The 19,815-nt window shown below is 63.8% G+C and overlaps 4 protein-coding genes across 11 annotated transcripts; 3 read left to right on the top strand and 1 right to left on the bottom strand.

Annotated features, from left to right (window-relative positions):
* Nucleotides 1-49: 49 nt before the first annotated feature.
* Nucleotides 50-2,849, top strand: LOC138061577 (CMRF35-like molecule 8). 6 transcript variants are annotated; one of them, XM_068913224.1, is made up of 5 exons: nt 50-789; nt 1,044-1,382; nt 1,726-1,825; nt 1,979-2,112; nt 2,471-2,849. In XM_068913224.1, exons 1-5 carry the CDS (start codon nt 726-728, stop codon nt 2,497-2,499), a joined length of 666 nt encoding a protein of 221 aa, XP_068769325.1. In that variant the 5' UTR covers nt 50-725; the 3' UTR covers nt 2,500-2,849. The 6 variants fall into 6 exon arrangements, with proteins under 6 accessions (XP_068769325.1, XP_068769327.1, XP_068769324.1 ...); XM_068913226.1 differs by having other exon boundaries at nt 1,044-1,120; nt 1,217-1,382; nt 1,723-1,825; nt 1,979-2,839; XM_068913223.1 differs by having other exon boundaries at nt 1,723-1,825; nt 2,471-2,839.
* Nucleotides 2,850-3,442: 593 nt separating this feature from the next.
* LOC138061578 (CMRF35-like molecule 6) lies at nt 3,443-5,231 on the top strand. Its single transcript, XM_068913227.1, has 4 exons — nt 3,443-3,897; nt 4,037-4,375; nt 4,568-4,697; nt 5,080-5,231. The coding sequence occupies exons 1-4, from the start codon at nt 3,858-3,860 to the stop codon at nt 5,183-5,185; spliced, it is 615 nt and encodes a 204-aa protein (XP_068769328.1). The 5' UTR covers nt 3,443-3,857; the 3' UTR covers nt 5,186-5,231.
* A 326-nt stretch (nt 5,232-5,557) lies between these two features.
* On the top strand, nt 5,558-11,635 carry LOC104146711 (CMRF35-like molecule 6). 3 transcript variants are annotated; one of them, XM_068913318.1, is made up of 7 exons: nt 5,558-5,690; nt 5,782-6,120; nt 6,967-7,132; nt 7,934-8,040; nt 8,661-8,713; nt 9,618-9,752; nt 10,231-11,635. In XM_068913318.1, exons 1-7 carry the CDS (start codon nt 5,651-5,653, stop codon nt 10,351-10,353), a joined length of 963 nt encoding a protein of 320 aa, XP_068769419.1. In that variant the 5' UTR covers nt 5,558-5,650; the 3' UTR covers nt 10,354-11,635. The 3 variants fall into 3 exon arrangements, with proteins under 3 accessions (XP_068769419.1, XP_068769420.1, XP_068769418.1); XM_068913317.1 differs by having other exon boundaries at nt 5,564-5,690; nt 10,035-11,030; XM_068913319.1 differs by lacking the exon at nt 5,782-6,120 and having other exon boundaries at nt 5,561-5,690; nt 10,035-11,030.
* Nucleotides 11,636-13,514: 1,879 nt separating this feature from the next.
* Nucleotides 13,515-19,737, bottom strand: HEATR9 (HEAT repeat containing 9). Its single transcript, XM_068914197.1, has 11 exons — nt 19,726-19,737; nt 18,841-18,995; nt 18,541-18,709; nt 18,353-18,409; nt 18,209-18,265; nt 16,941-18,008; nt 16,711-16,830; nt 16,571-16,644; nt 16,035-16,086; nt 15,073-15,312; nt 13,515-14,975 (listed from the first exon to the last, which is right to left on the bottom strand). The coding sequence occupies exons 1-11, from the start codon at nt 19,735-19,737 to the stop codon at nt 14,727-14,729; spliced, it is 2,253 nt and encodes a 750-aa protein (XP_068770298.1). The 3' UTR covers nt 13,515-14,726.
* Between the last annotated feature and the right edge of the window lie 78 nt (nt 19,738-19,815).

The raw sequence follows: 19,815 nt of genomic DNA, 5'->3' as shown, positions 1-19,815 counted from the left end.
CCGTCTGTCTGTCCGCTGCTCCCCGCAGCTGCCGGTGCGTGCCGGGGAGCGCAGGGGCTCGGGGTGCCGGCCTCGCTGCTGGGCCGCGCGTGCCGGCTGCTGCCGCGCGGAGAGGGGCGCTCGGTCCCGGCGCCCCAGCACCCTCCTACCCAAACCCCCGCTTCGGCTCAACATTTCCAGCCTCTCCTGCCGCAGGGCTGAGCGCCTTCCTTCCCCTCCTGGGAAAAGCATCCTATCAGCTTCCCTTTAGGAAACCATATTCCCCAGCAGGGCGGGCAACTTTCCACCTTCAGCCCGAGAGCGGAGCTCACATCAGGCCCAGCTGCAGCGCGGGACCCTTTCTCAGTGCTCATATTTTCGGGGAGTCTGTAGCTCCCCGAAGCCCAGGCCGCGCTCAATGCCTTGGACGCCCTGCTCCCCGTGGGCATCACACGCGACGGCCGGCACCAGCAGCAACGTCAGGGAAAGCGGCGCGGCGGCCTCCGCCCCGCCACATCCCACGTCCTGCGGTGCAGCCAGCTTCCCTGTGGTTCCCCCACGGAGCTTGGAAGGACGTTCGCTTCTTTCTAACTTTATTTAAGGAACTGAAGTGCCAGAGCTGCCAGGGCACTTACAGAACAGGAACTCACAGTGAGCTGCAGGCTCAGCTTGCAAAATCTCCACTGCAGATGCAGCAATCTGGCTCTTCAAAGTGACCGACAGAAGTGAGGGCTCCCTGTGGCCAGATGCCCGGCCGGGGCGGCAGCGGCGGCATGCTCTCCCTGCTGCTCGGCTGGGTGCTCCTGCCAGGTAGGTGCGGGCACGGTGGCAGCTCCTGCTGCCGGGGTGCCGGGTGGGCAGAGCCAGCATCCCCCAGCTCCCGTGGCGCTGATGGGGATGAAGGCTTGGTGCGGGAGACCAGGGTGTTCCTGGAAATAGTTTGCTTCTTCGTGGGGTGCAAGGCATGCTCCAGGTGCTCCCGAGGGCTGAGCCATGGACCCGGGGCTCAGAGTCCCCTCCCCGCACCCCTCCAAGGCCTTTCCCTCCGGTGCGTGTCCCCCCAGGCTGCCAGGCCGTGTCGGGGCCCCCCGTGGTGGTTGGACGGCCGGGAGGATCCGTGTCTGTGGAGTGCAGCTATGGGGTAGGCTTTGAGATGGCCCCCAAGTTCTGGTGCAAGCCGGGCTTGTTGTTCACCTGCTACGGCCAGCGCTACCTGGTCACCACGGCCCCGCTGCAGCCCCAGGGGCGCCGAGCCCGCTTTGCCATCATGGACGACCGCTCCCGCCGCTCCTTCCGGGTCACCGTGGGGAACCTGTCGCGGGAGGACGCCGGGACCTACCTCTGCGGGATGACGCTGTGGTGGAGGGACCTCAGCCACACCGTGGAGGTGGTTGTGGCCGCGGGTGAGAGCCTGTCCCCTCTCCTCGGGGCCAGGAGGGATGCTGGGGCTGCAGGCCTGGGGAGGGGACGCTTTGTCACACGGATAAAGTGCTTTTCTTATCAGCCCCGGCGTGCCAAGCGAATAAGGGGAAATATGTCCCAGCCCTGCCCTTGCCCGTCTCCTCGCTGCATGGCCTCGTGGGTTACAGGTCTGGTCCTTACAGGCACCAGCATCACCCCGGCCCGGTCCTTTCCCTCAGCACGGGCGGCCCCGTGCCCCCCGGGCGGCGGGAGCGGAGGGGAAGGGTGCTGGGCGCTGCGGCGCCCGTTGTGCCCTGCCGTCAGCAGCTCCCTTCCCATCAGCAGGGCTGCCAAACGCCACCGAGCCCCGACCGTCGCCCCCTCCGCGGCCAGGGGCTGGCCCCGGCCGTCCCCGCTCCCGCCGACCCGTAGAGGCCACCCTCGGGTGAGTGTTGGCGCCGGGGCGGTTCCCGCCGCGGGGGACGCATCCTCTTAGCGCTAACGGTGCTTCAGCCAGAAACGTTAGAGGCGTCCCCCTTGAATCGGGGGAAGAGCCCCCCTGCTTTGCACGGCGGAGCGACGAGCCCCTTCCCCACAGGTCCCCGCTCCTCCTCTGCTTCCTGCTCCTGATGGCTGGGAAGGGCCTCGTCCTCCTGGGCCTGGCCAGCGCCAGCGTCTGGAGAGGCACACGGGACCGGAGAAGCTCCAGCCGCGGGGCACCCGGCGGAGCAGGTGAGACCCCCCCGGCGGAGCAGCCGGGGTGCCCCGGCCAGGGCCAGCAGGCCCTGGGGTGACGCGGCCGGCGGGGACGGCTTCTGGCGCAGAGCCCTGGACCGCACAGAGGCGCGGAGGGAGCAGCTCAGAGCCAAGGCAGCGGGGAGGAGCGGGGAGGAGCGGGGAGGAGCGGGGAGGAGCGGGGAGGAGCGGGGCTCCTGCGCTGCCTCCTCGCAGCCCGTTGCGGCCGCGGGGCATGCGGGTGCGCCGCTGGCCTGGTCCCAACCTCAGGCCTTTGAGCTCCAGCGCTGAACCTTGCCCAGCCCTGCTGAGGGCATCGGTGGCTCGCGCTCCAGGATCTCTGCCCGCCCCGCAGGGCCTGCGGACCGCCTGTTCCCCTCCTAAACGGGAAGAAAACACCAGATGGAGGCCTGGGAGCAGGACGAAGAGACTCTGCCGCTCTCTGACTAACGCTGGTGCCTTCGCGCTGGCACTCCATTGTGCAGCTCCTCCGCTCCTCATCCCACCTTCCTCCAGCCGACACGGGAAGGGCTGCACAGGAGCCCAGCAGCCCGGAGCCCACCCTAGGTGACACTCGGGGACACTGCACAGGGGTGGCCCTTCATCAGTGGAGATCCCCTGTTGGGGGCCAGGATTCGGGGACGGTGACAAGTCAGGTTGTATCTCTACTGAGCGACACCTTTAGTACCGCTAAACTAGACCTGACCATTTGCAATAAAGCTGTCTCCTCACCTTCTCCAAGGCCAGAGCTTTTGACGGCACCAGTTGCTGGTCTGTGTGGGAGGATTGGGTCCGAGCCGGTGTCCAGCCCATGGCTGTAGGAGACAAACTGCGTGAGACCCAGAGCAGGTCTGGTCCCTAAGCGTGGGCCACAGGATGCTTTGCATTTCGTCCTGCCTGTAACCCTCCTGGCCCCAAGCCCTGCCCTAATTCCCAGGAGTTTCTTCCTAAGGGCTTGATCAACAAAGAACAGGCTTTAGTAAGTCAGTGCCAGGGATGACAGGAGTGTGGGAAGACCATGAGGGTCCTGGTGCTCCCAGGGGACAAGGGACAAGGACAAGAGATGGAATCAGGGGAGGGAAGGAGGCCTGAGGAGACCCAGTCCAGGCAGCAGGCAGGGCGCCACTGAGCGCCAGCACGGCTGTCCCCTGCCAGGGACAGGCTGGGGGGACGCGCTGAGCATCACAGCAGGGACTGGAGCTCATGCCCAGCTGCGCAGGGACATGAGATTGCTCATGGGGACAAGTCCAAGGTTCCCATCTCTGCAGAGAGACTCTCCCCCCAAGGAAACTGAGTGCCCACGCCAGGAGCACTGCAATACCCTTGCTGCCCAGTCCGGTGGGGGACACATCTGGGACTCAGGGCTAAGCCACCCCTGTCCCCAGAAAGGTGAAGGAAGGATCTCCCCACTGTGTGTCCTGCCTGGCTGGAGAGGCGCCTACCATGACACCATGCCAGGCAGCCCCGGGGGTCCCTGCCATCGGGGCTGCACCAGGAGGAGCAAAGGGATGGATGGGGTGGGCACAGCGCACGATGGGCAGCAAGAGCCAGGGCACGGCAGTTGCTGGCAAAGAGAGGAGGGCAGGAAGTCACCAGAGTCCCAGAGGAAATGAAATAAGCCCAGGCTGACCTCAGCAGTGCGATAGCAAAGCTTAAATAGAAAAGGAAGCAAAGTGCCCAGAACATGCGAAGAGGTGCATGTCCAGGAGAAGGGCTGCTTCGTGACCTGCCGCAGCCCGGCCATGAGGCTCTTCCAGCTGCTCGCCTGCATGCTCCTGCCAGGTAGGGCCAGGGGGAGCCCAGTGGTTTGGACCAAACCAGGCTGCCCTGAGTGGGGCCGGGCTGGCCGGCACAGCCCGACGGTGCGGGACGAGCAGGGCGGGCGGCAGCGGGACTGCTGCGGCTCTGTCTGCCTCCGCAGGCTGCCGGGCCGTGGCGGGGCCCCGCACCGTGCGCGGCCACGCGGGGGGCTCCCTCTCCATGCCCTGCACCTACGCCAGCGGCTTCGAGACCCACCCCAAATTCTGGTGCAAACCGGGACACGTTTACACCTGTGCTGGTAACATTTACATCATCGCGACCTCGGAGCTTTATCCCACGGTGCAAAAGGGCCGAGTCTCCATCTGGGACAATCGCACCCAGCGGGTGTTCACGGTGACCGTGGGGAACCTGACCGAGGGGGACACGGGCACCTACCGCTGCGGAGTGGAAAAGACAGTTCGCAATGACTTTCACACCGTGAACGTGTTCGTGAGCCCAGGTCAGTCCCAGCACATCCCCCCTGCACAGCCCCTCTGCCCTCACTCCCAAATGCTGGGACCAGCCAGCCGGGGGCACTGGGCATGGGCTGCGGGGAGGGCACGGGTACCCGAGGTGGGGGGACGGAGAGGCACAAGGGCTCTTCAGTGGCTTGGAGGCACCTGATGCACCTCTCCCCCGTTTGCATCCGCAGCCGTCCCACACTCGCCGACCAACACCCGTGATGTGCTCCCACCCACCACCCCACAGCCACCTTCCCCAGGGACAGCCGTGCGCATGGGGCCCCACAGCCCCCCGGGCCCCGCAGCCCCCAGGCCCCCAGCGTGAATACCAGCCCTCGGCCAGCACAGCCCCCCCGGCCACCCCATTTCTGACTGTCCCTCCTGGAGTCAGGCTCGCCTCGGGGCCACGGCTGGGCACGGGGTCAGCGAGGGTCCCCTTCCTGGGGCCGGGGGGCACTGGCTGAGCGATGGGGTGGGAGGGGGGGGCAAGGGGGCACTGAGCAAGGGGGGGCTCTGCAGGGGCGGACTTTGGGGCTGCCCCCGGGTAAGCAGCACCGCCGAGCAGCCCGGGGCAGAGGCTGCGGAGCCCCCCTGCCGAGGGGGCGGCCAGGCCCGTGCCCCCCTCCGCACGGCCGGGAAGGGGCAGGGAGAGGGCCGCGGGGCTCCGCTCCCGCCGCGGCAGCTCCGTGCTCCTTGTGCCCAGGTCCCCGAGCAGCTCCGGCTCCTTCCCGCTCCTGGCCGGGCTCCAGCTGCTGGCGCTGCTGGCCGGGAGCGGGGCCGTGATCTGGGGGAGCGTCCGGCAGCGCTGAAGCCCCGCTCCGGGGCGCCTCCCGCGGCTCTGCCCTGCCCTGCCCGGCCCCGGCCGAGCCCGACGGCCGCCGCCGCCGCATCCCCCCGGGGAGCCCCGGCCGCCTCCAGCCTGCGCGGCGGCGGCGGCCGCGACGCCGCGGGGACGGGCGCGGCGCCGCGGGGCAGCCGAGCTCTTCGCCGGGCACCGCCGAGCGCGCCCCGCCGGCACCGTCTCCTGCAATAAAGCTTCTCCTCCAGCCCCTGCGCGGCTCCGTCTCTCTCTGGCCGTCCGGCCCGCCGAGAAAGCCGTCGGCGGGGCGCCCCGGTGCGGAGGTGCCCGGGCGCGGCGCTCCGCCCGGGGGAGGCGCGGGGGCCGGGGCGGCCCCGGGGGCGGGCCGAGCCGAGCCGAGCCGAGCCGAGCCGAGCCCCGCGGCCGAGAGGAACCGGGAGCGGTGGGAAGCAGAGCCCGCGGCCCCGGCGCGGCCATGCGGCTCCTGCCGCTGCTCGCCTGCATGCTCCTGCCAGGTAGGGCCGGGGGGACCGGGGGGGCCCCGACGGCGCGGGACGAGCAGGGCGGGCGGCAGCGGGACTGCCGCGGCTCTGTCTGCCTCCGCAGGCTGCCGGGCCGTGGCGGGGCCCCGCACCGTGCGCGGCCACGCGGGGGGCTCCCTCTCCGTGCCCTGCACCTACGCCAGCGGCTTCGAGACCCACCCCAAATTCTGGTGCAAACCGGGACACGTTTACAGCTGTGCTGGTAACATTTACATCATCGCGACCTCGGAGCTTTATCCCACGGTGCAAAAGGGCCGAGTCTCCATCTGGGACAATCGCACCCAGCGGGTGTTCATGGTGACCGTGGGGAACCTGACCGAGGGGGACACGGGCACCTACCGCTGCGGGGTGGAAAAGACAGTTCGCAATGACTTTCACACGGTGAACGTGTTCGTGAGCCCAGGTCAGTCGTTTTGGGTCTCCTGGGCAAACCCTTCTGTCCCTGCTGCCAAAGCACAAATGCCAGGAGCAGGGGCTGCAGAAAGGGCGGTGGAGAGGAGGTGGGTGGCCCGGCCCCCGGCCAGGGGATGTGCCACCCAGGTCTGCAGGTTGCTGCACCTGGGGCCATGTCTCACCACAGCCCCTTCTCGGTGCCCCAGTCACCCTATCTCGTTCGGGCTTGTGCTTTGCTTCTCACCCTCCTCTGCCTGCCCCCTTTTCCTCCCTCTTCGGGTCCTGCTGGCGCAGTCTGTGGTCTCCTTGTCCCCTTTTCCAGCGTTAGGGAATCCCTCCCTCCCCCAGGGCTGCCTCACCCCCCAGGGTGGGGGAGCCAGTGCCTCCGAGCCCAGGGCTTGGGCAACATCCCTCGCTGCCCTCGTGCTGGGTACCAGTCCCTGCAGTGGGATGCTTATACGGGGTCATTGAGTTGGTGCCTGCTGTGTACGGGATGCCCGGACCTCTCCCTGCGGGATGAGATGAGCTGTGTGCGCAGAGCTGTGTGCGCAGAGCTGCGTGCAGGTGGGCACGTGCGGGTGGGCACGTGCGTGTGGGCATGCTGCGGGATGGCGGCTGCCGAGCTCCTGCCGCGAGAAGCCTCCCGGGCAGGCAGGGCCTCGCAGCCCTCCCTCGGCAGGGAGCATGCTGCAGGCGCAGCAGAGGGGAGGCGCAGCACAGGGGAGGCGATTTCTCCTGGCCTGATGGTCAGAAGATCACCTCCGCCTTGCTGCAGAACCTGCAGCATTTCCCCTGGGGAGGCAGGGAGTTGGGCCAAGCCTCTCCTCTTTTTTTTTTTTCTTTTCTTTTTTTACAGCTCTTTCTTCTTCCTCCTGCTCCCCGAAAACAGTATCTCCCTCAAGTATAGAGCATCCTGCTCTCACTACCTCCACATCAGTCCCCACTCAGGCATCTCCCGAAGAGAGAGCTGCTAAGGAAGAGAGAGCCACCTCCCCTCCCCACAGAGGCGCCAGCCCTCGGCAGTGAGTACAGCTGCTGGTCCAGGCCCAGAGCTGCTTCCTGCTGCCAGCAGCGGTCACCTCCACGTGTGAGGCCTGGTGTGAGCTGGTGCAGCCAGAGCTCTGCAACCCTCCAGGCTCTTCTCACCTGCCTCTAAGGGTTCAGATCTCCTGCTTTTGCCTTTAGAGACAAACATGGCTATCAGCCGCCTGCCCTGCATCTCAGCACCTCTGATGGGCTGGCCCCACCAAAACCCTATCTACCCACTGCATCGCTTGCAGCTTAAGCACGGTGCAGGATATGGCCAAGGAAGAAGTAGTTTCTGGCTGCAGCAGTGGTGCTACTTCCTGTGGTGCTGAGCGGGGCCCTCTTCTGCTTCGTAGTTCACATGTGTGATTGACAAAATGTGGCAGAACTTCCCTTGCCTGCCCTGCTGCTAGAGGTGATGCAAGAGGAGGAGAACAGCCAAGGCTTCTCAGCAGCTTGTTCACGCAGTAGCTGGCTTCCCAGGACTAGTGACACATTGGCTTTGTCTGGTTGCCCATTACAAGGAAGGTCAACAAATAGTGGAGCTGAACCAGAGACAGATCAGACAGCGATCCCTAAAATCTTTAAGACGCAGCAGCTCTCAGAACCGAAGTTCTGTTCGTTCCGACTGTGTTTGCTTTAGTTTGTTCTGTCTGCAGCTTGCAGACAGAAAACCACCAAGCCTTGGTTTTGAGGCATTAGGTCGAGCAGGAGCAATCGTCTGTGCCTGCTCCATGGTAGTTACTCCTGAGTTTGTTACTGAAGAAGAGTAAGAGCAGACATTTTTTTTCTTGCAGCTTGGACCTGGTCACGGAAGTCCTGATTCCATGCATCGTGGTGGTTCTTCTTTTGCTTGTACTTGGTGCTGGAGCGTTGGTTAAACTGTCCAGGAAGAGGAAGAAATGCAAGTGAAACAGCATCACTCTCAGACAGTGTTTCTGTGCTGGCGTCTGGCTTTCACTCTATTTATCTTTTTTCTCCATTCCCTCTTTGATCTACCCAATTCTTGACCTCCATTGGGTGACTTCTCTGCCTTTTTCACCTTGTGACCAAGTGGAGAAGAGCTGGGAGGGCTTCTTAACTGGAGAGAGCAGTGGGACAGTCGGGCAGGTCCTGCTGCCCATGGCAGAGGCTCTGGTGCATCTGCAGAGGGCCACCGATACGCTCTGGGGAAGGGCAAATGACAGGATCAATACGGCCCAGCACAGCACCCACTTATAGACCGGCTGAGCTGATCTGCGTGCTGCAGGCTTGCCCAGATGTGCTGTTTTACTGGCCAGGCTTGCAGGTGCTCAGATGCAAAGTTTGAGGCCAGCACAAAGGATGAGGGAGAAGACCAGAGATAGTTACCTGCCAGCAGACGGGATCTGGTTTTATTTAAAGAACAGCTTTGGTTTAGATGAGTAACAGAGCAGCAGGTTCCCCTCCAGCTCCATGGTGGGATTTCCAGTGACTGCGCAGTTTTGACGCATTTCTGAGCTTGCGGTTTGCCCTTGTGTCTAACCACGTCCGTGTTTCCCCCAGCCCTCGCAGGAGCACCCGTAGAGATGGGCATGACCTGCAGCGCCTCGAGCACGGTAAGGAAGGCCACCGCGCGTCCTGGGGTCTCTTGCTCAGAGTTGTCCTGCAACGGGGAGAGGCTGCAGACGGAGCTGAGCAAACACACGCGGAAGCCGTTGGCTTCAGCTTCATGGCTTTTACATCAGGAGGGATCCTTAGGGGTCAGTTTGCCAGGATAAATAACCTGCGCAGTGTTTTTGTGCGACTATTGCAGAATATTCCTGGGAAGGGAATTTGGGGTTGAGCTGGGAAGTTTCTCCCCTAGTTCCTCGGAGCTGGGGACCTGCTTCCCTGGGCAAAACAGGCTTGGGAAACCTGCAGCAAATCGCACGTGAAGAAGCCGCAGGTTAATTTTCTGTCAATGGTCCTGCAGCCATCTCAGCTCTGATGATGAAATTAAATGGGAGGCGAGGGGTTGCTGTCCCGCCTGGGCTGCGGGCGGTGGGCGAGCAGTAGGTTAAGAGCGCACATGGACTGCAAAACTGCGGAGTTTTATCTTCTGACCGCAAAGACACGGCACTAGGATCCCTGGCGACGAGGGAGTTGCACCAGACCAAATCAGACGCTTTTGGGGCGAAAGCAGCTTCCAGGTGGTCTGAAAGGCGAGAGCCTGAGGCTCGGCTCTCGGGGTGAATCCAGTAAAGCGGGTGTCGTGTGCGACGCTGCCGCAGGGTGCTCTCCCCGCCTAGCAAAGCTGATGTCAATCTGGTTTTCTTGCTCACAAGCTGCAGTTCCCAAGAAGCAGCCTCAGTTACCGCGACTGAAACAAGTTTCTCATTTTTAACAACCTGTGCGTGACACACCTGCAGTTTTTACCCATCGTCTACAGGTTTTGCACAGAAAGCACCGATTTCTAGCCGAGCTCGTCTGGATGGTGTCCTCAGGGTAGCTCGTGCTGAGTGCCTCCCGTTCGTATTTCAGGGGACCAGCCTGCATTATGCTGACATTAATCACCCTGCAGCCCCAGACAACGGCGAGCTGTACAGCAACGTCAAGGCTTTCCTCAGCCTGGCGAACGCCGAGACCAGCTACGCAGAGATCAATCCATGCTGCCAGGTGGGAAACGCAGCGCGGCACCGAGCGCGGGACGGGGACGGGGCTCAGGTGCCTGGGACACGCACCCGCAATCGTGTCACCGGGGCCCTGGGCACGGGAGGGACGCGGGGAGGCCGGCGGTGTGGGAAAAGGGCTGCACTTAGGAGCAGGATGGGTGGGGTGGGTAAGGAGGGGGTTTCCACGGGGAAGTGCCTGCACCGTACCCCGGAGGAACACGGGAGAATGACCCCAGGTAACACGGGTGCTCTTGTGCTTCCCGGTCCCTTTGGCTGTTCCTTGCAGCAGCGTGAGAAAGGACGCTCCTTACAGTGGCCGAGAGAGGTTTTGGCAGGCAGCGTGGAGGGGGGCACTTCCTTCGAGAAACCCTGCAAGCTCAGAGCTCTTCAGCTAGAGGAACTAGGGCTCCACTTCGAGTTCGTGGTTTCCAGAGAACGAGGCTTTTTGTTTTGTTTTGTTTTCTTCTCGGAATTTGATAAAGGAGAAAGAGGCTCTTTATGCCACCGTAAGTGCATCCCCCCCAGAGCAGCAGGACCTCTACGCCAACGTGGCGCCGGCCCCGCGTCCTGCAGAACCGCTCTGCAGCACCGTGGAGAAGCCTTGAGACCCGCCACCGGACCGCTCTCTCCGCCGGCGGCCGGCGCTGCGGTCGTGACCGGCACCCAGGTCCGTGTCGGCTGAGAGCCCGGCCGGTCTCGGACGGCATGGGGCAGGCGGGAGCTGGCTGGATAAGGGGAACGGTTGTTCTCGCGGGCTCAGGCATTTCCTCGGAGCAGCCTCACGCAGGCTGGAGCTGCGCTGGAGGCTTGCAGGTGGGCAAGGAAGACATAATCTCTTTGCATTTGGAGACCTCACACCCGATGCAGCAACGGCGCTGGAAGGAAAAAAGAAAACAACAATTTTGCATTTGGGTAGCCCAAGCCAGAGAGCAGACGCGCAGGTTTTGGAAGAGCCCAGTGCGGGGTGTTTCCAGCGGCCAGTGAAGGCAGCGGTGGAAGCACCACCATCTCCGTGCTTTGCCTCCATACGGCTCCCTCAGGTCTTGGACAGAGGAGGGAAAGACCCCTCTGTTCGCGCAGGTGTCCCGCCACGCTCTGCTAACGCCGCCACGCCGCTGCATGGCCGGCTGGGCTCGCCCGGCTCTGCCCCTCCGCCACCTCCGAGGGAGCCCTCGGTTGGCCGCACTAGCTGACAGGCTGCCGCTCGGGCCCTGAGCACCCTCCGCCTGCCTTAGCTGGTTATTTCTACGCACCGATTAAATGCTTTCTGCTGTTTAAAATATCACTCATTTATTTATCAGTGAAACTGAGAATCTGATCTGACCTACCCTGTGCATTTGTCCGTGCTGTATCGTATCCCTTTTGCCATCTAGCTAACGGTTTAATCGTGTAACATCTCCCCAGAAGCTCTTCCGAAGCCTTGCTGGGGTAAAGGCAAACTTCCAGCAGCGCTGCAATCCCGGATGTTTAAGAGTAACGCTTGTTTGCTGTTTCTGCACGAACTACTGTGTCATCCTTCCTTTTCCCTGCAGCCAAACCCGCCTGCTGCTGCGCTGGGGCTGTGTCTTTTCTCACCCCGGCCAAACCCCGTGGCCCCGCTCCTTGTGTGTTATTTCTGCCCCTCCGTAGCACGGGGCCATTTATTTATCCTGACAACTCGTTTCTCCGCAAATCGGACTATGGGGGATACGCGTTTCTTTGTGAGTTTGAGTCGAGCGTGTTTAAAAGCTTCATTTGGGGAGAAAAAGGGGAAAAATTTTTTTAAGCGTTGGACAAACTTCATGTCAGTATTTTTGTAATTACTATTTTATTCAAGAAGCCAAGTGTAACGTTTCTACTTTCTCGAAACAAAAGGCAGCTGGAAGAACACGTTTGCGGTACAACACTTATGGTTAGTCCTGTGTCAGTTGTTCAAGAGTCATAATTGTTCCTCTTTTTAGTCAGAAGCTATAAATGCCCCCAAACGGCCCCGGGATCAGTCATTCCCGCCCCACCACTAGCACAGACGAGGGACCGTACTGCCAGGCACGGGTGGGCGTTGCTGCAACGTTGGATGAAAACGTGCAGATCTGAGCCGTTGCTGTGAACCAAGGGGAAACAAACCCCGCTGCCCCCGCGCGCACGGTGACGACAAACCTCGTGCCAGTTCTGCCACCAACTTTGTGTGCGAACAGGGAAGAAAACCCACATGTTGTTACTCCTGATCCCCCACTTGCTATTGGGGACAGTAATACCCCTTCTCTGGAGAAGGATGGGTTAATTGGATTTTTTAGGTAACTGGGTCCCATTATAAGCTGGTTTATCAGCTGCACCCTCCTTTTCCTTCACTTATTTCCATGCTTCGGAAACACGGGAGATGCAGCACATCCTGCCCCGGGAGCCAGGACCTGCCTGCGCCAGGACCACACACACATGAAATACCTGGCGGTGCCTCCCACGCAGGTCCCCAGGCCTGATGTGCAGGACCAGGGCAACGGGCAGGACCAGGGCAACGGGCAGGCAACACAAAGGGACTTTTTTCCCCCCTAGAGACACTCTGCACATCACAGCCAGGCAGGGAAACTCCCTGACACACCAGGTGAGCCCTGCAGAGCCACAGACATCTCCCAGCAAGAAGCAACTGCCCTGACCCTTATCCCACCCTCCTCTCTCTTTCTCATCCATGTTTTATGCACTAACCCCCTGTTAACTCCTTCAGGTGCAAGGAGGACAACTAATGAACTGCTGTAGCCTGCTGCCCCCAATTAGCTCTCATTAGCATTTAAGAAGCAGTGAACAGATAGGACAATATAACCAGATCAGGAGCTTCTTTGCTAGTGGTACCACAGGCTTTCTGGCAAGAGAAGAGCATCAGAGCAGCCTAAGGGCCCCTTGGCAGGAGGTAGGGCCTTTTCTTCTGCTTCTGGAGTCTAGCATAGTATTATAATACAGGGGAGAGGGATTGTCTGGGCAGCAATTGGGTAAAACTGTATGTTTTACCACCCCCCCCACCATGAATGGGGCTCTCCTTCCAGCGCAAGATTTGGGGACTACCTGCATCTTTCCTTGCAGCTCTTCCCTCCCATCCACTAGGAAACACACATGGGCCTGAGACACTGCTGTCCCTGCTCCTCCAGGGCTGGCACTGGGGCAGGTACCTGGGCTAAGACACCAGAGCAGGGGAGCACCAAGCTTGCACCCAGGAGACCTGGGCAATTGCTTTCCAAAACAGCTTTTCCTGCCTGGCAAAGTGCAAAGCCCTGGGGCGTCCAGCACAGGGCAAAGCCACACAGAGACCTCTGTGCTTCAATGCATCTGGCAGGAGTAAACCCTTCCCATCAGAGAGGAGCCCTCCCTTGAGTGCTGAGGGCTGCATGAAGCCCTCCTGCACCTCCAGAGAGCCCCTCTTGAGGCTTAAACCTTCTCTCCTTAAAGCAGCTTGGGTAGCTGAGGCAACAGTGTTTGCTCTGCAAAACCTGCCCTGGTGGTTACTGTGGTGCAATTGGGCATATCAGAGTTACTATTGCCGCGAGGCACCACTTCCTCTTTTCTCTGGGAAAATGCTTCTCCCAAGCCAGTGTTTAAGGAGGGGGGAAACAGCTTCCTCTCCAGCGTGTGCCGCAGGAGGAGCGGAGTGTGGTCTGCCGCGCTGCACGGGTGCTCGGAGCGACCCTGCTGCAGCACAGAGCAGAAGCGTCCCGTTCCCTGGCGCTGCCCGCACTGCGCTCCTCGATCCCAGAGGCATGCTGTAGCTCTTGGACCATTTAAGTTCATGCTATTTCCAATTGCTTTCTTATATCTAAACCTGAGTGTTATTACAACGATGGGCTCGCAGGGGGGAGCCACTGAACTGCGGGTGAACTGAAACCTGGCGCTCGCTGCCGGGTGGCTACGCTCAGCTGTGACTTTGCCCCTGTCAGCAGCGATACTGCAGAAATGGCAGAGCAGACATGCAAGAAAAGAGGCTGTGCCTAGGCGACCAGCTTGGCAGTAGCTAAAACCAGCCTTGTGTGGTGGTTTCTGTACTGCACCGCTGTGAGCGGCCCCGGGCAGTGGCCCTGCTGGGTGTTTTGGGCATATTGATGAAGGGCAGGTGATGGGCAGAGCTCTGCGAGGCTGCCCAGACCTTTCCATGGGGGTATTCTGAAAGAGGATGAATCTCATCAGATTTTAGTACAGCAGAAACCAGAACGGGATGGTTCTATTTTCTCTTTTTAGAGACAACCTAGCAGCTGGATGGTTTTATGCAGAACCTGCTTCCTGCTCCCCCCTGCCCTCCCCAAGCTTTTTTGCAGGTGTTTCCTGCCACCACAGTTGCTTTCTCTATCAACTCTGTGCCTCTGAGGCAGCAGCAAGCTTTGCACTGATCCCTTGGCACCCAAGTAACCCTTCCTCCATCAGCATGGAGGTCTGGCTAGATGTCGTCAGCTCCCAGTGGTCCCCCTGGCTCCGTGGCCAGCTGCTGCCCCAGGCATGTCCCTGGCCTGGCAGCTCAGGGCAGCTGTCCCCCTGTCCCCCCCCAGCCCAGGTGCAGGCTGAGTTCATATCACTTTCCTGACTCTCCCTTCAAAGCACCCCACGCAGCATGGACACGTGCATCCCTCGCACCCCTCTGCAGCGGCGTAGCTGGGCAATGGGAGGCAAAAGGGGTTTGCACTGACCCTGCGGCAGCAAAACCCTTAGCTTGATCCCACTGCAAACAATGGAGCCTGGAAGCCCAGTTCAGACAGACCCCAATTTCTCGTGGGTTCAAAGACCTTCCCCTCCCCTCCCTGAGGCTCTATTCTTCCTCTGATCTAAAGCAACAAAGTTTTGTGCTGCAAAGAAGAGGAAGACACAACCTGCATCCCACCTGAGGGCAGATTTCTGAGGCAAAAGACTGGAGTTTGTGTTGCGTTTTCCCCTGCTCCCTTTGGCCTGTGTCTCCTCCTTCACAACACCCATCAGCCTGAGGAGCCAGGACCCCAGATCTGCCCCTGCAAGGCCTCCCCTTCCTTATTCATGGAAATGCATGCGTAGCCCGAACGGCTCCACCCGGCATGCCACTTGTTGGATGTTCTTCTCTTAGAAGAGGAAAAGCCAAATCCATAGCAGAAAACCTTTTTAACTCCTCTGCTCCTGCTCCACACCAGGTCCCTGTTGCTGAGAGCCCCCCTGCGCTGCCGGCAGGATACCGGAGGCTGGGGGGCTCCGTTGTCCCCCAGCCCCAGGGGGTTTCTCCAAGCTCAGCCAGGCTTCCGCACGCTCCCTGCGGGGAGGAGGACAAACGGGAGCGGTGAGCTGCTGCCTGGGAAGGAGATGCTCCGGGGAAGCTGTCTGGCCCCGAGCCCCGCAGAGCACCCTACCTGCCGAGAGCCTCCGGCGGGAGCCGCGGGTGCTCCGGCAGGCGTCTCCCGCTCACTCCCAGCCTGGACAGCGTCCTGGTGACCTGCCTTGGGAAGCGGAGGGACGGCAGGGTCTCGGCTCCCGCTCGCCCAGCGCCCGGGGCCGGCACTCACCTCCAGCCGCACCTCCCGGCTGCGGTCCAGCTCCAGCATGTCCAGGAGGGTGAAGAGCACCGACTCGCTGCGGAGACCTAGGACGCCCTGGTGAAGGGAGAGGCGAGCGGGTGGGAGCCCTGGGGTGCTGCTGAAGGGGCCTCCCCGGCAGCCACTTGGGAGTTACCGAGGGTGCAGGGGGGCAAGGGACGGGCATGGACATGTTGGGGGGAGGCAGGGGTTTGTGTGGGCTCAGCAGCATTTGTTTAAGCTAGATTTAGCTTCAGAAGTTGTCCTGCCTTGTGCATGGCGCAGTGCCCGGGACCACTCGGGGTGCTATTCCTGCACCTTCGGGGGGAGAGAGACCGAGGGGCTGATTTTTGCTGGGAGGATGCACAGACCCCAGTGGGCAACGGACCGATCTCCCCACAAAGCAGCAGATCGTCCCCTTGCGGGTACAGAGCTCACCCCAGCTCAACCCCCAAACAGTCATTTCTTCCCCAGCAATGCCTGGATCCATCCTCCGGCCACGAGGATCTCCGCAAAGTGCCGGCTGCTTTCCTGAACCAGCCAAAACACCCCAGGGCCCAGCCGGACTGCGCAGGGATGCCGCGGAGGCAGCGGTAAAGCAGGTGCCCTGACTCAAGGACCCGACTGAGCAGCTGACACATGAAGCATATCGTGTGCAGTGGGTAAAATGGGCTGGGAATTGGGTTGTGGGTGGAAAATAGTGACCTGGGAGGCCGGAAAGCCCTTTGCCTTTGCCTGCGTGCAGCTGGAAAAACTCAGGGCTACGATTTCTGGTGGTTTAGAGGAAAAACATGACTTACCAGCGAAACCACAGCCTGCTTTCGGACCAGATGATGCTTCGCCTGCAGTTGTCTGCCGAGACAGGGAGAAAGTCATCAAAGAGCAAGGCAAGGAGAACTGTAGCCTCCTCCCAGAGGCAAAGGACACAATCCTGCTGTCTCGTCTCCTCCCCAGGTGTCCCCTCCAGCACAGTCTGAGCTCGCCCCGCGTGGGCGGATTAAAGCCGCGTGCTGTGCGCTGGAGGCAGCTCAGCATTTCCCTGGCTCCTGCAGAGCGTGGAAATCTCTCCTTTTGTGCGTGGGAGCCCAGAGAAGTCCCCCCAGGACGGTGAGTTTGTTCTACCTGACTTGTTTCTGCCTCTCCTGGCCTCCCGCCTTGCAGCCCCTTCTAGCTTAAACCCCATCCAGCCAGGACAGATTGGACTCGTTTTCCCACTTTTTTTTTGTGCCGAGCCCAGCCAGAGGGCACGCATCTCCTGCGCGCGCCCGGCAGCGGAGAGGCAGGAGGTGCTGGCGCTCCTGGCCATGGGGCTCCCGCTCCTCCGCGCACCACCTACTTCTCCAAAACGCCCCAGATCTGCGCCTTCATCTGCAGAGCCTCCACGGCCAAGGCCACGCTCCGCCGGACGGCCTGCGGGGAGACGCGGGGCAGAGCTCGGGGGCGCGCAGCGGGAGCGCGGCGGCAGCACGGCCTTACCAGCAGCGGCTCGGCGTGCAGCCGCTCCAGCAGCGCCGCCAGCACCTCGTCCTCCAGGCGCTCGCGGCGGACGGGCTCCGGCCCCAGCAGCCGCAGCAGGGCGGCGGCGCCGGCGCGGTGCTGCGGGGCGGACGAGGCGGCGGCGGCCGGCGTGAGCGGCCCCCGGCTTGGCCAGAGCAGCCGCCGGCGTGAGACGGGGCAGGGCCGAGGGGCGCATCCGCTGCTGTTACCTCGCAGGCTGGCGAGCGGCGCAGCTGGTCCAGCAGGGCCCGCAGGACGGCGGCGCTCGCCACCTTCATGTGCTGTATGAGCACGTGCAGCGCCTGCGGGGAGGGAGAGGGGCCAGGCGGGGAGCCCTCGGCTGCGCGCACGGACCCTCCCAGCCAGGGCGACGGGGCGGGAGAGGGCTGCGGGGCGCCGCAGCTGGCCCCGAAGCCTCCCGGCCGCCGCCGCATCGCGGCGGAGGGAAGGGGACGGGGCAGCCGCCGCTCTGCCGCAGCTTCCCGACGGCTGCGACGCGCTGGGGGGAGGACGGGGCGGAGGCGGCATCGAACCGAAAGCGGCACCTTCGCCTTCTCCCTCGGGCTGCCCTGGGCCAGGCACCGCAGCAGCGTCTCCCGGGCCGTGGCGTCGGAGGCGTCCAGGTAGCCCAGGCAGGCGGCGGCGGCGAGGACGGCGGCGGCGGGACCCGGCGCCGCCGCCAGCCGCTCCAGGGCGCGGGTGAGCTGGGGCTGGGCGCCGACGGGGCTGCGCTGGGTGCAGAGCAGGATTGCTGCTGGGTGCAGCACCCCGGCGCGGGGCTGTCCCGCGTGGGCGACGGCGGTACCTGGAGCTCGGGGGCGGCGGCGCGGGCGTGCAGGGCCCCGCTCAGCGCCAGCAGCAAGTCCTCCTTCTGCGCGGGGCCTCCCTGCTGCAGGTGCCCGAGCAGCTCCTCCACCACCGCCGTCTCCAGGCAGCCTGCGCCCGGCCCAGCGGGGAGGGCAGGGGTAACCCGCGTCGGCCGCCTCCGTCCCGCCGCACCGGGCCCTGCGCGGAGGGGTCGGAGCAGCACCGCGGGTCCCCCCGGCCGACGCCTGGGGTTGGGGTCCCCTCGCAGCCCCGTGCCCAGTGAAAGCCCCCCTCAGCCTGCGTGTTACAGAGGGGTGCAGAGGGCAGGCAGACCCCCCCGCAGCACGCAGGGCCGGCTCCTGTCCGCCCCCCGGGGCCGGGGCGATGGTGTGGGAAGGGCCGGGCTCACCCAGGCGGACGAGGGTCCGGGTGACTTCGTATCGCACCGGCGCTTTGCAGCATCCACGCAGCTGGAAAAAAAAAAAACCCCAGGCGGCAGAGCGCAGCCTGCCGGTGTCCCGCCGGGTGCTGTGCGGCCCCTCGCTGCCCCCTTCCCCCGACAGCCAGCGGCGGAGGGCGGCGTGAGCCCCCCGGGCCGGGCTGATGCTGCGCCCAAAACCCGGCCGAAACCGCCTTAAAAGCCCCTCGGGAGGCCGCGCGCGATACCTACAGCGTTCAGGAGAGCAGCCAGGACGAACTGCTCCGCGCTCCCGAGGCAGCCCAGGGCCTGCGGGGCAGAGCCGGCAACGGAGGGGTCGGAGCGGGGGCCGAAGGTGCTCCGGCTCGGCTCGGCCCGGCCCGACCGGCGCGCTACCTGGGCCGCGTAGAGCTGCTCCTGCTCGGCCGGCGAGGCCAGGCGCTCGGCCAGCTCCTGCAAGGCGCGGGTTGGCCGCGGGCGCCCTCCGGCCGGAGCCCCCGGGACCCCCCCCCCGGGGGCCGCTGCGCAGCCCCGGCTCCGCCTGCGCCTCCCGCCGCTCCGCGCGGCGCTCTGCGGCTCCCCACCTTCAGCCTCTGCCGCTTCGGCCTCTCGCTGGGCGGCTGCGGCGGGCCGGGGGCTGGCGGGACGTGGGACCCGGGCACGGAGCAGCGCCGGCGGCTGGGTGCGCTGCGCTCGGGCCCGGCGGCGCCGACGCGGCCCGGCTTTCCCGGCGGCAGCAGGGAAACCACCGGCCTCCGCGGAAAGAGCGTGTTTTAGAGCTCCCGCGGGGAAATGAAGCCTCCCGCGTTGGTTCACCGGTGGGGAACGACCCCCCCCCCTCCGACCCCCTCCCCGCCCCGGCACCGCTCCCGGCCTCTCCGTACTTGGCCGCCAGCGGCTCCTTCGCGGCCCCCTCCTGCAGCATCCCCGGCGGGACGGGGGCGGCCGGCGGCTCCGCGATGGGGCCCCGGCCCGTGGCGCCCTTGCGGGGACGTTTCCGCCACGTCGAGGGGGGACGGGGGAAAATTTCACGCGGAGTCTGAAACGGGAGAAAAGAGCCGGTTTCAAATGAAAAGCCGCTTGCCGGAGCGGGGCGGCGGGGCGGCGCGCACCTGGTGGCAGGAGGGCTGCGGCAGCACTCGCCGCCCCCCCGGCGCCGCCCCCCCCCCGGCGGCCGTTTCGGGCTCCCGCCCCATCCCCGGGGAGCCCGGCTCCGGGCACGGCTTCCCGGCCGGCGCCCTGGGCCCCCCCGGGCGGCCCCGCGCTGCGGGCGAGGGTCGGGCGCCGGCGCAGAAGCCGGGAGCAGAACGGCGGTGATGTCACAGGGAGCAGCTGTGACGATGTCGGATCGGCGATGACATCGTTTTCCGTGCGCAGGAGCGGGCGGAGGCAGCGCCCGTCACCCGGGGGCCGGGCCGGGGCCGTGGCCCGCGTCTGCGCCGGGCAGAGGCCCCGGGGTGCACCCAGGGAGCGCACCGAGCCCTGCGCCCTGCACCCTGCCCCGGCACCCACGCACGCAGTAGGTGTGCCCACGCACCCCCCCCCGTGCATCCATGTATGTGCCTGTGCACACCCGCCGTGCACTCACGTATGTGCCCATGCACGCACCCCGCCCCGTGCATCCATGTATGTGCCCAGGCATGCATCCTCCCGTGCACTCATGTATGTGCCCATGCACACCCCCCTGTGCACTCACGTATGTGCCCATGCACACACACGCCCCATGCACACGTATGTGCCCATGCACACGCACCCCCCCGTGCACTCACTTTTGTGCCCATGCTCGCACCCCCCCACACTCACGTATGTGCCCAGACACCTCCCCCCCGTGCACACGTCTGTGCCCATGCACACCCCCC

The sequence above is a fragment of the Struthio camelus genome, chromosome 19 (genome assembly GCF_040807025.1).
Source record: "Struthio camelus isolate bStrCam1 chromosome 19, bStrCam1.hap1, whole genome shotgun sequence".
In the NCBI taxonomy this organism is placed as follows: Eukaryota; Metazoa; Chordata; class Aves; order Struthioniformes; family Struthionidae; genus Struthio; species Struthio camelus.
The sequence above is the reverse complement of the archived record's forward strand: the minus strand, read 5'-3'. Positions and strand labels throughout refer to the sequence as shown.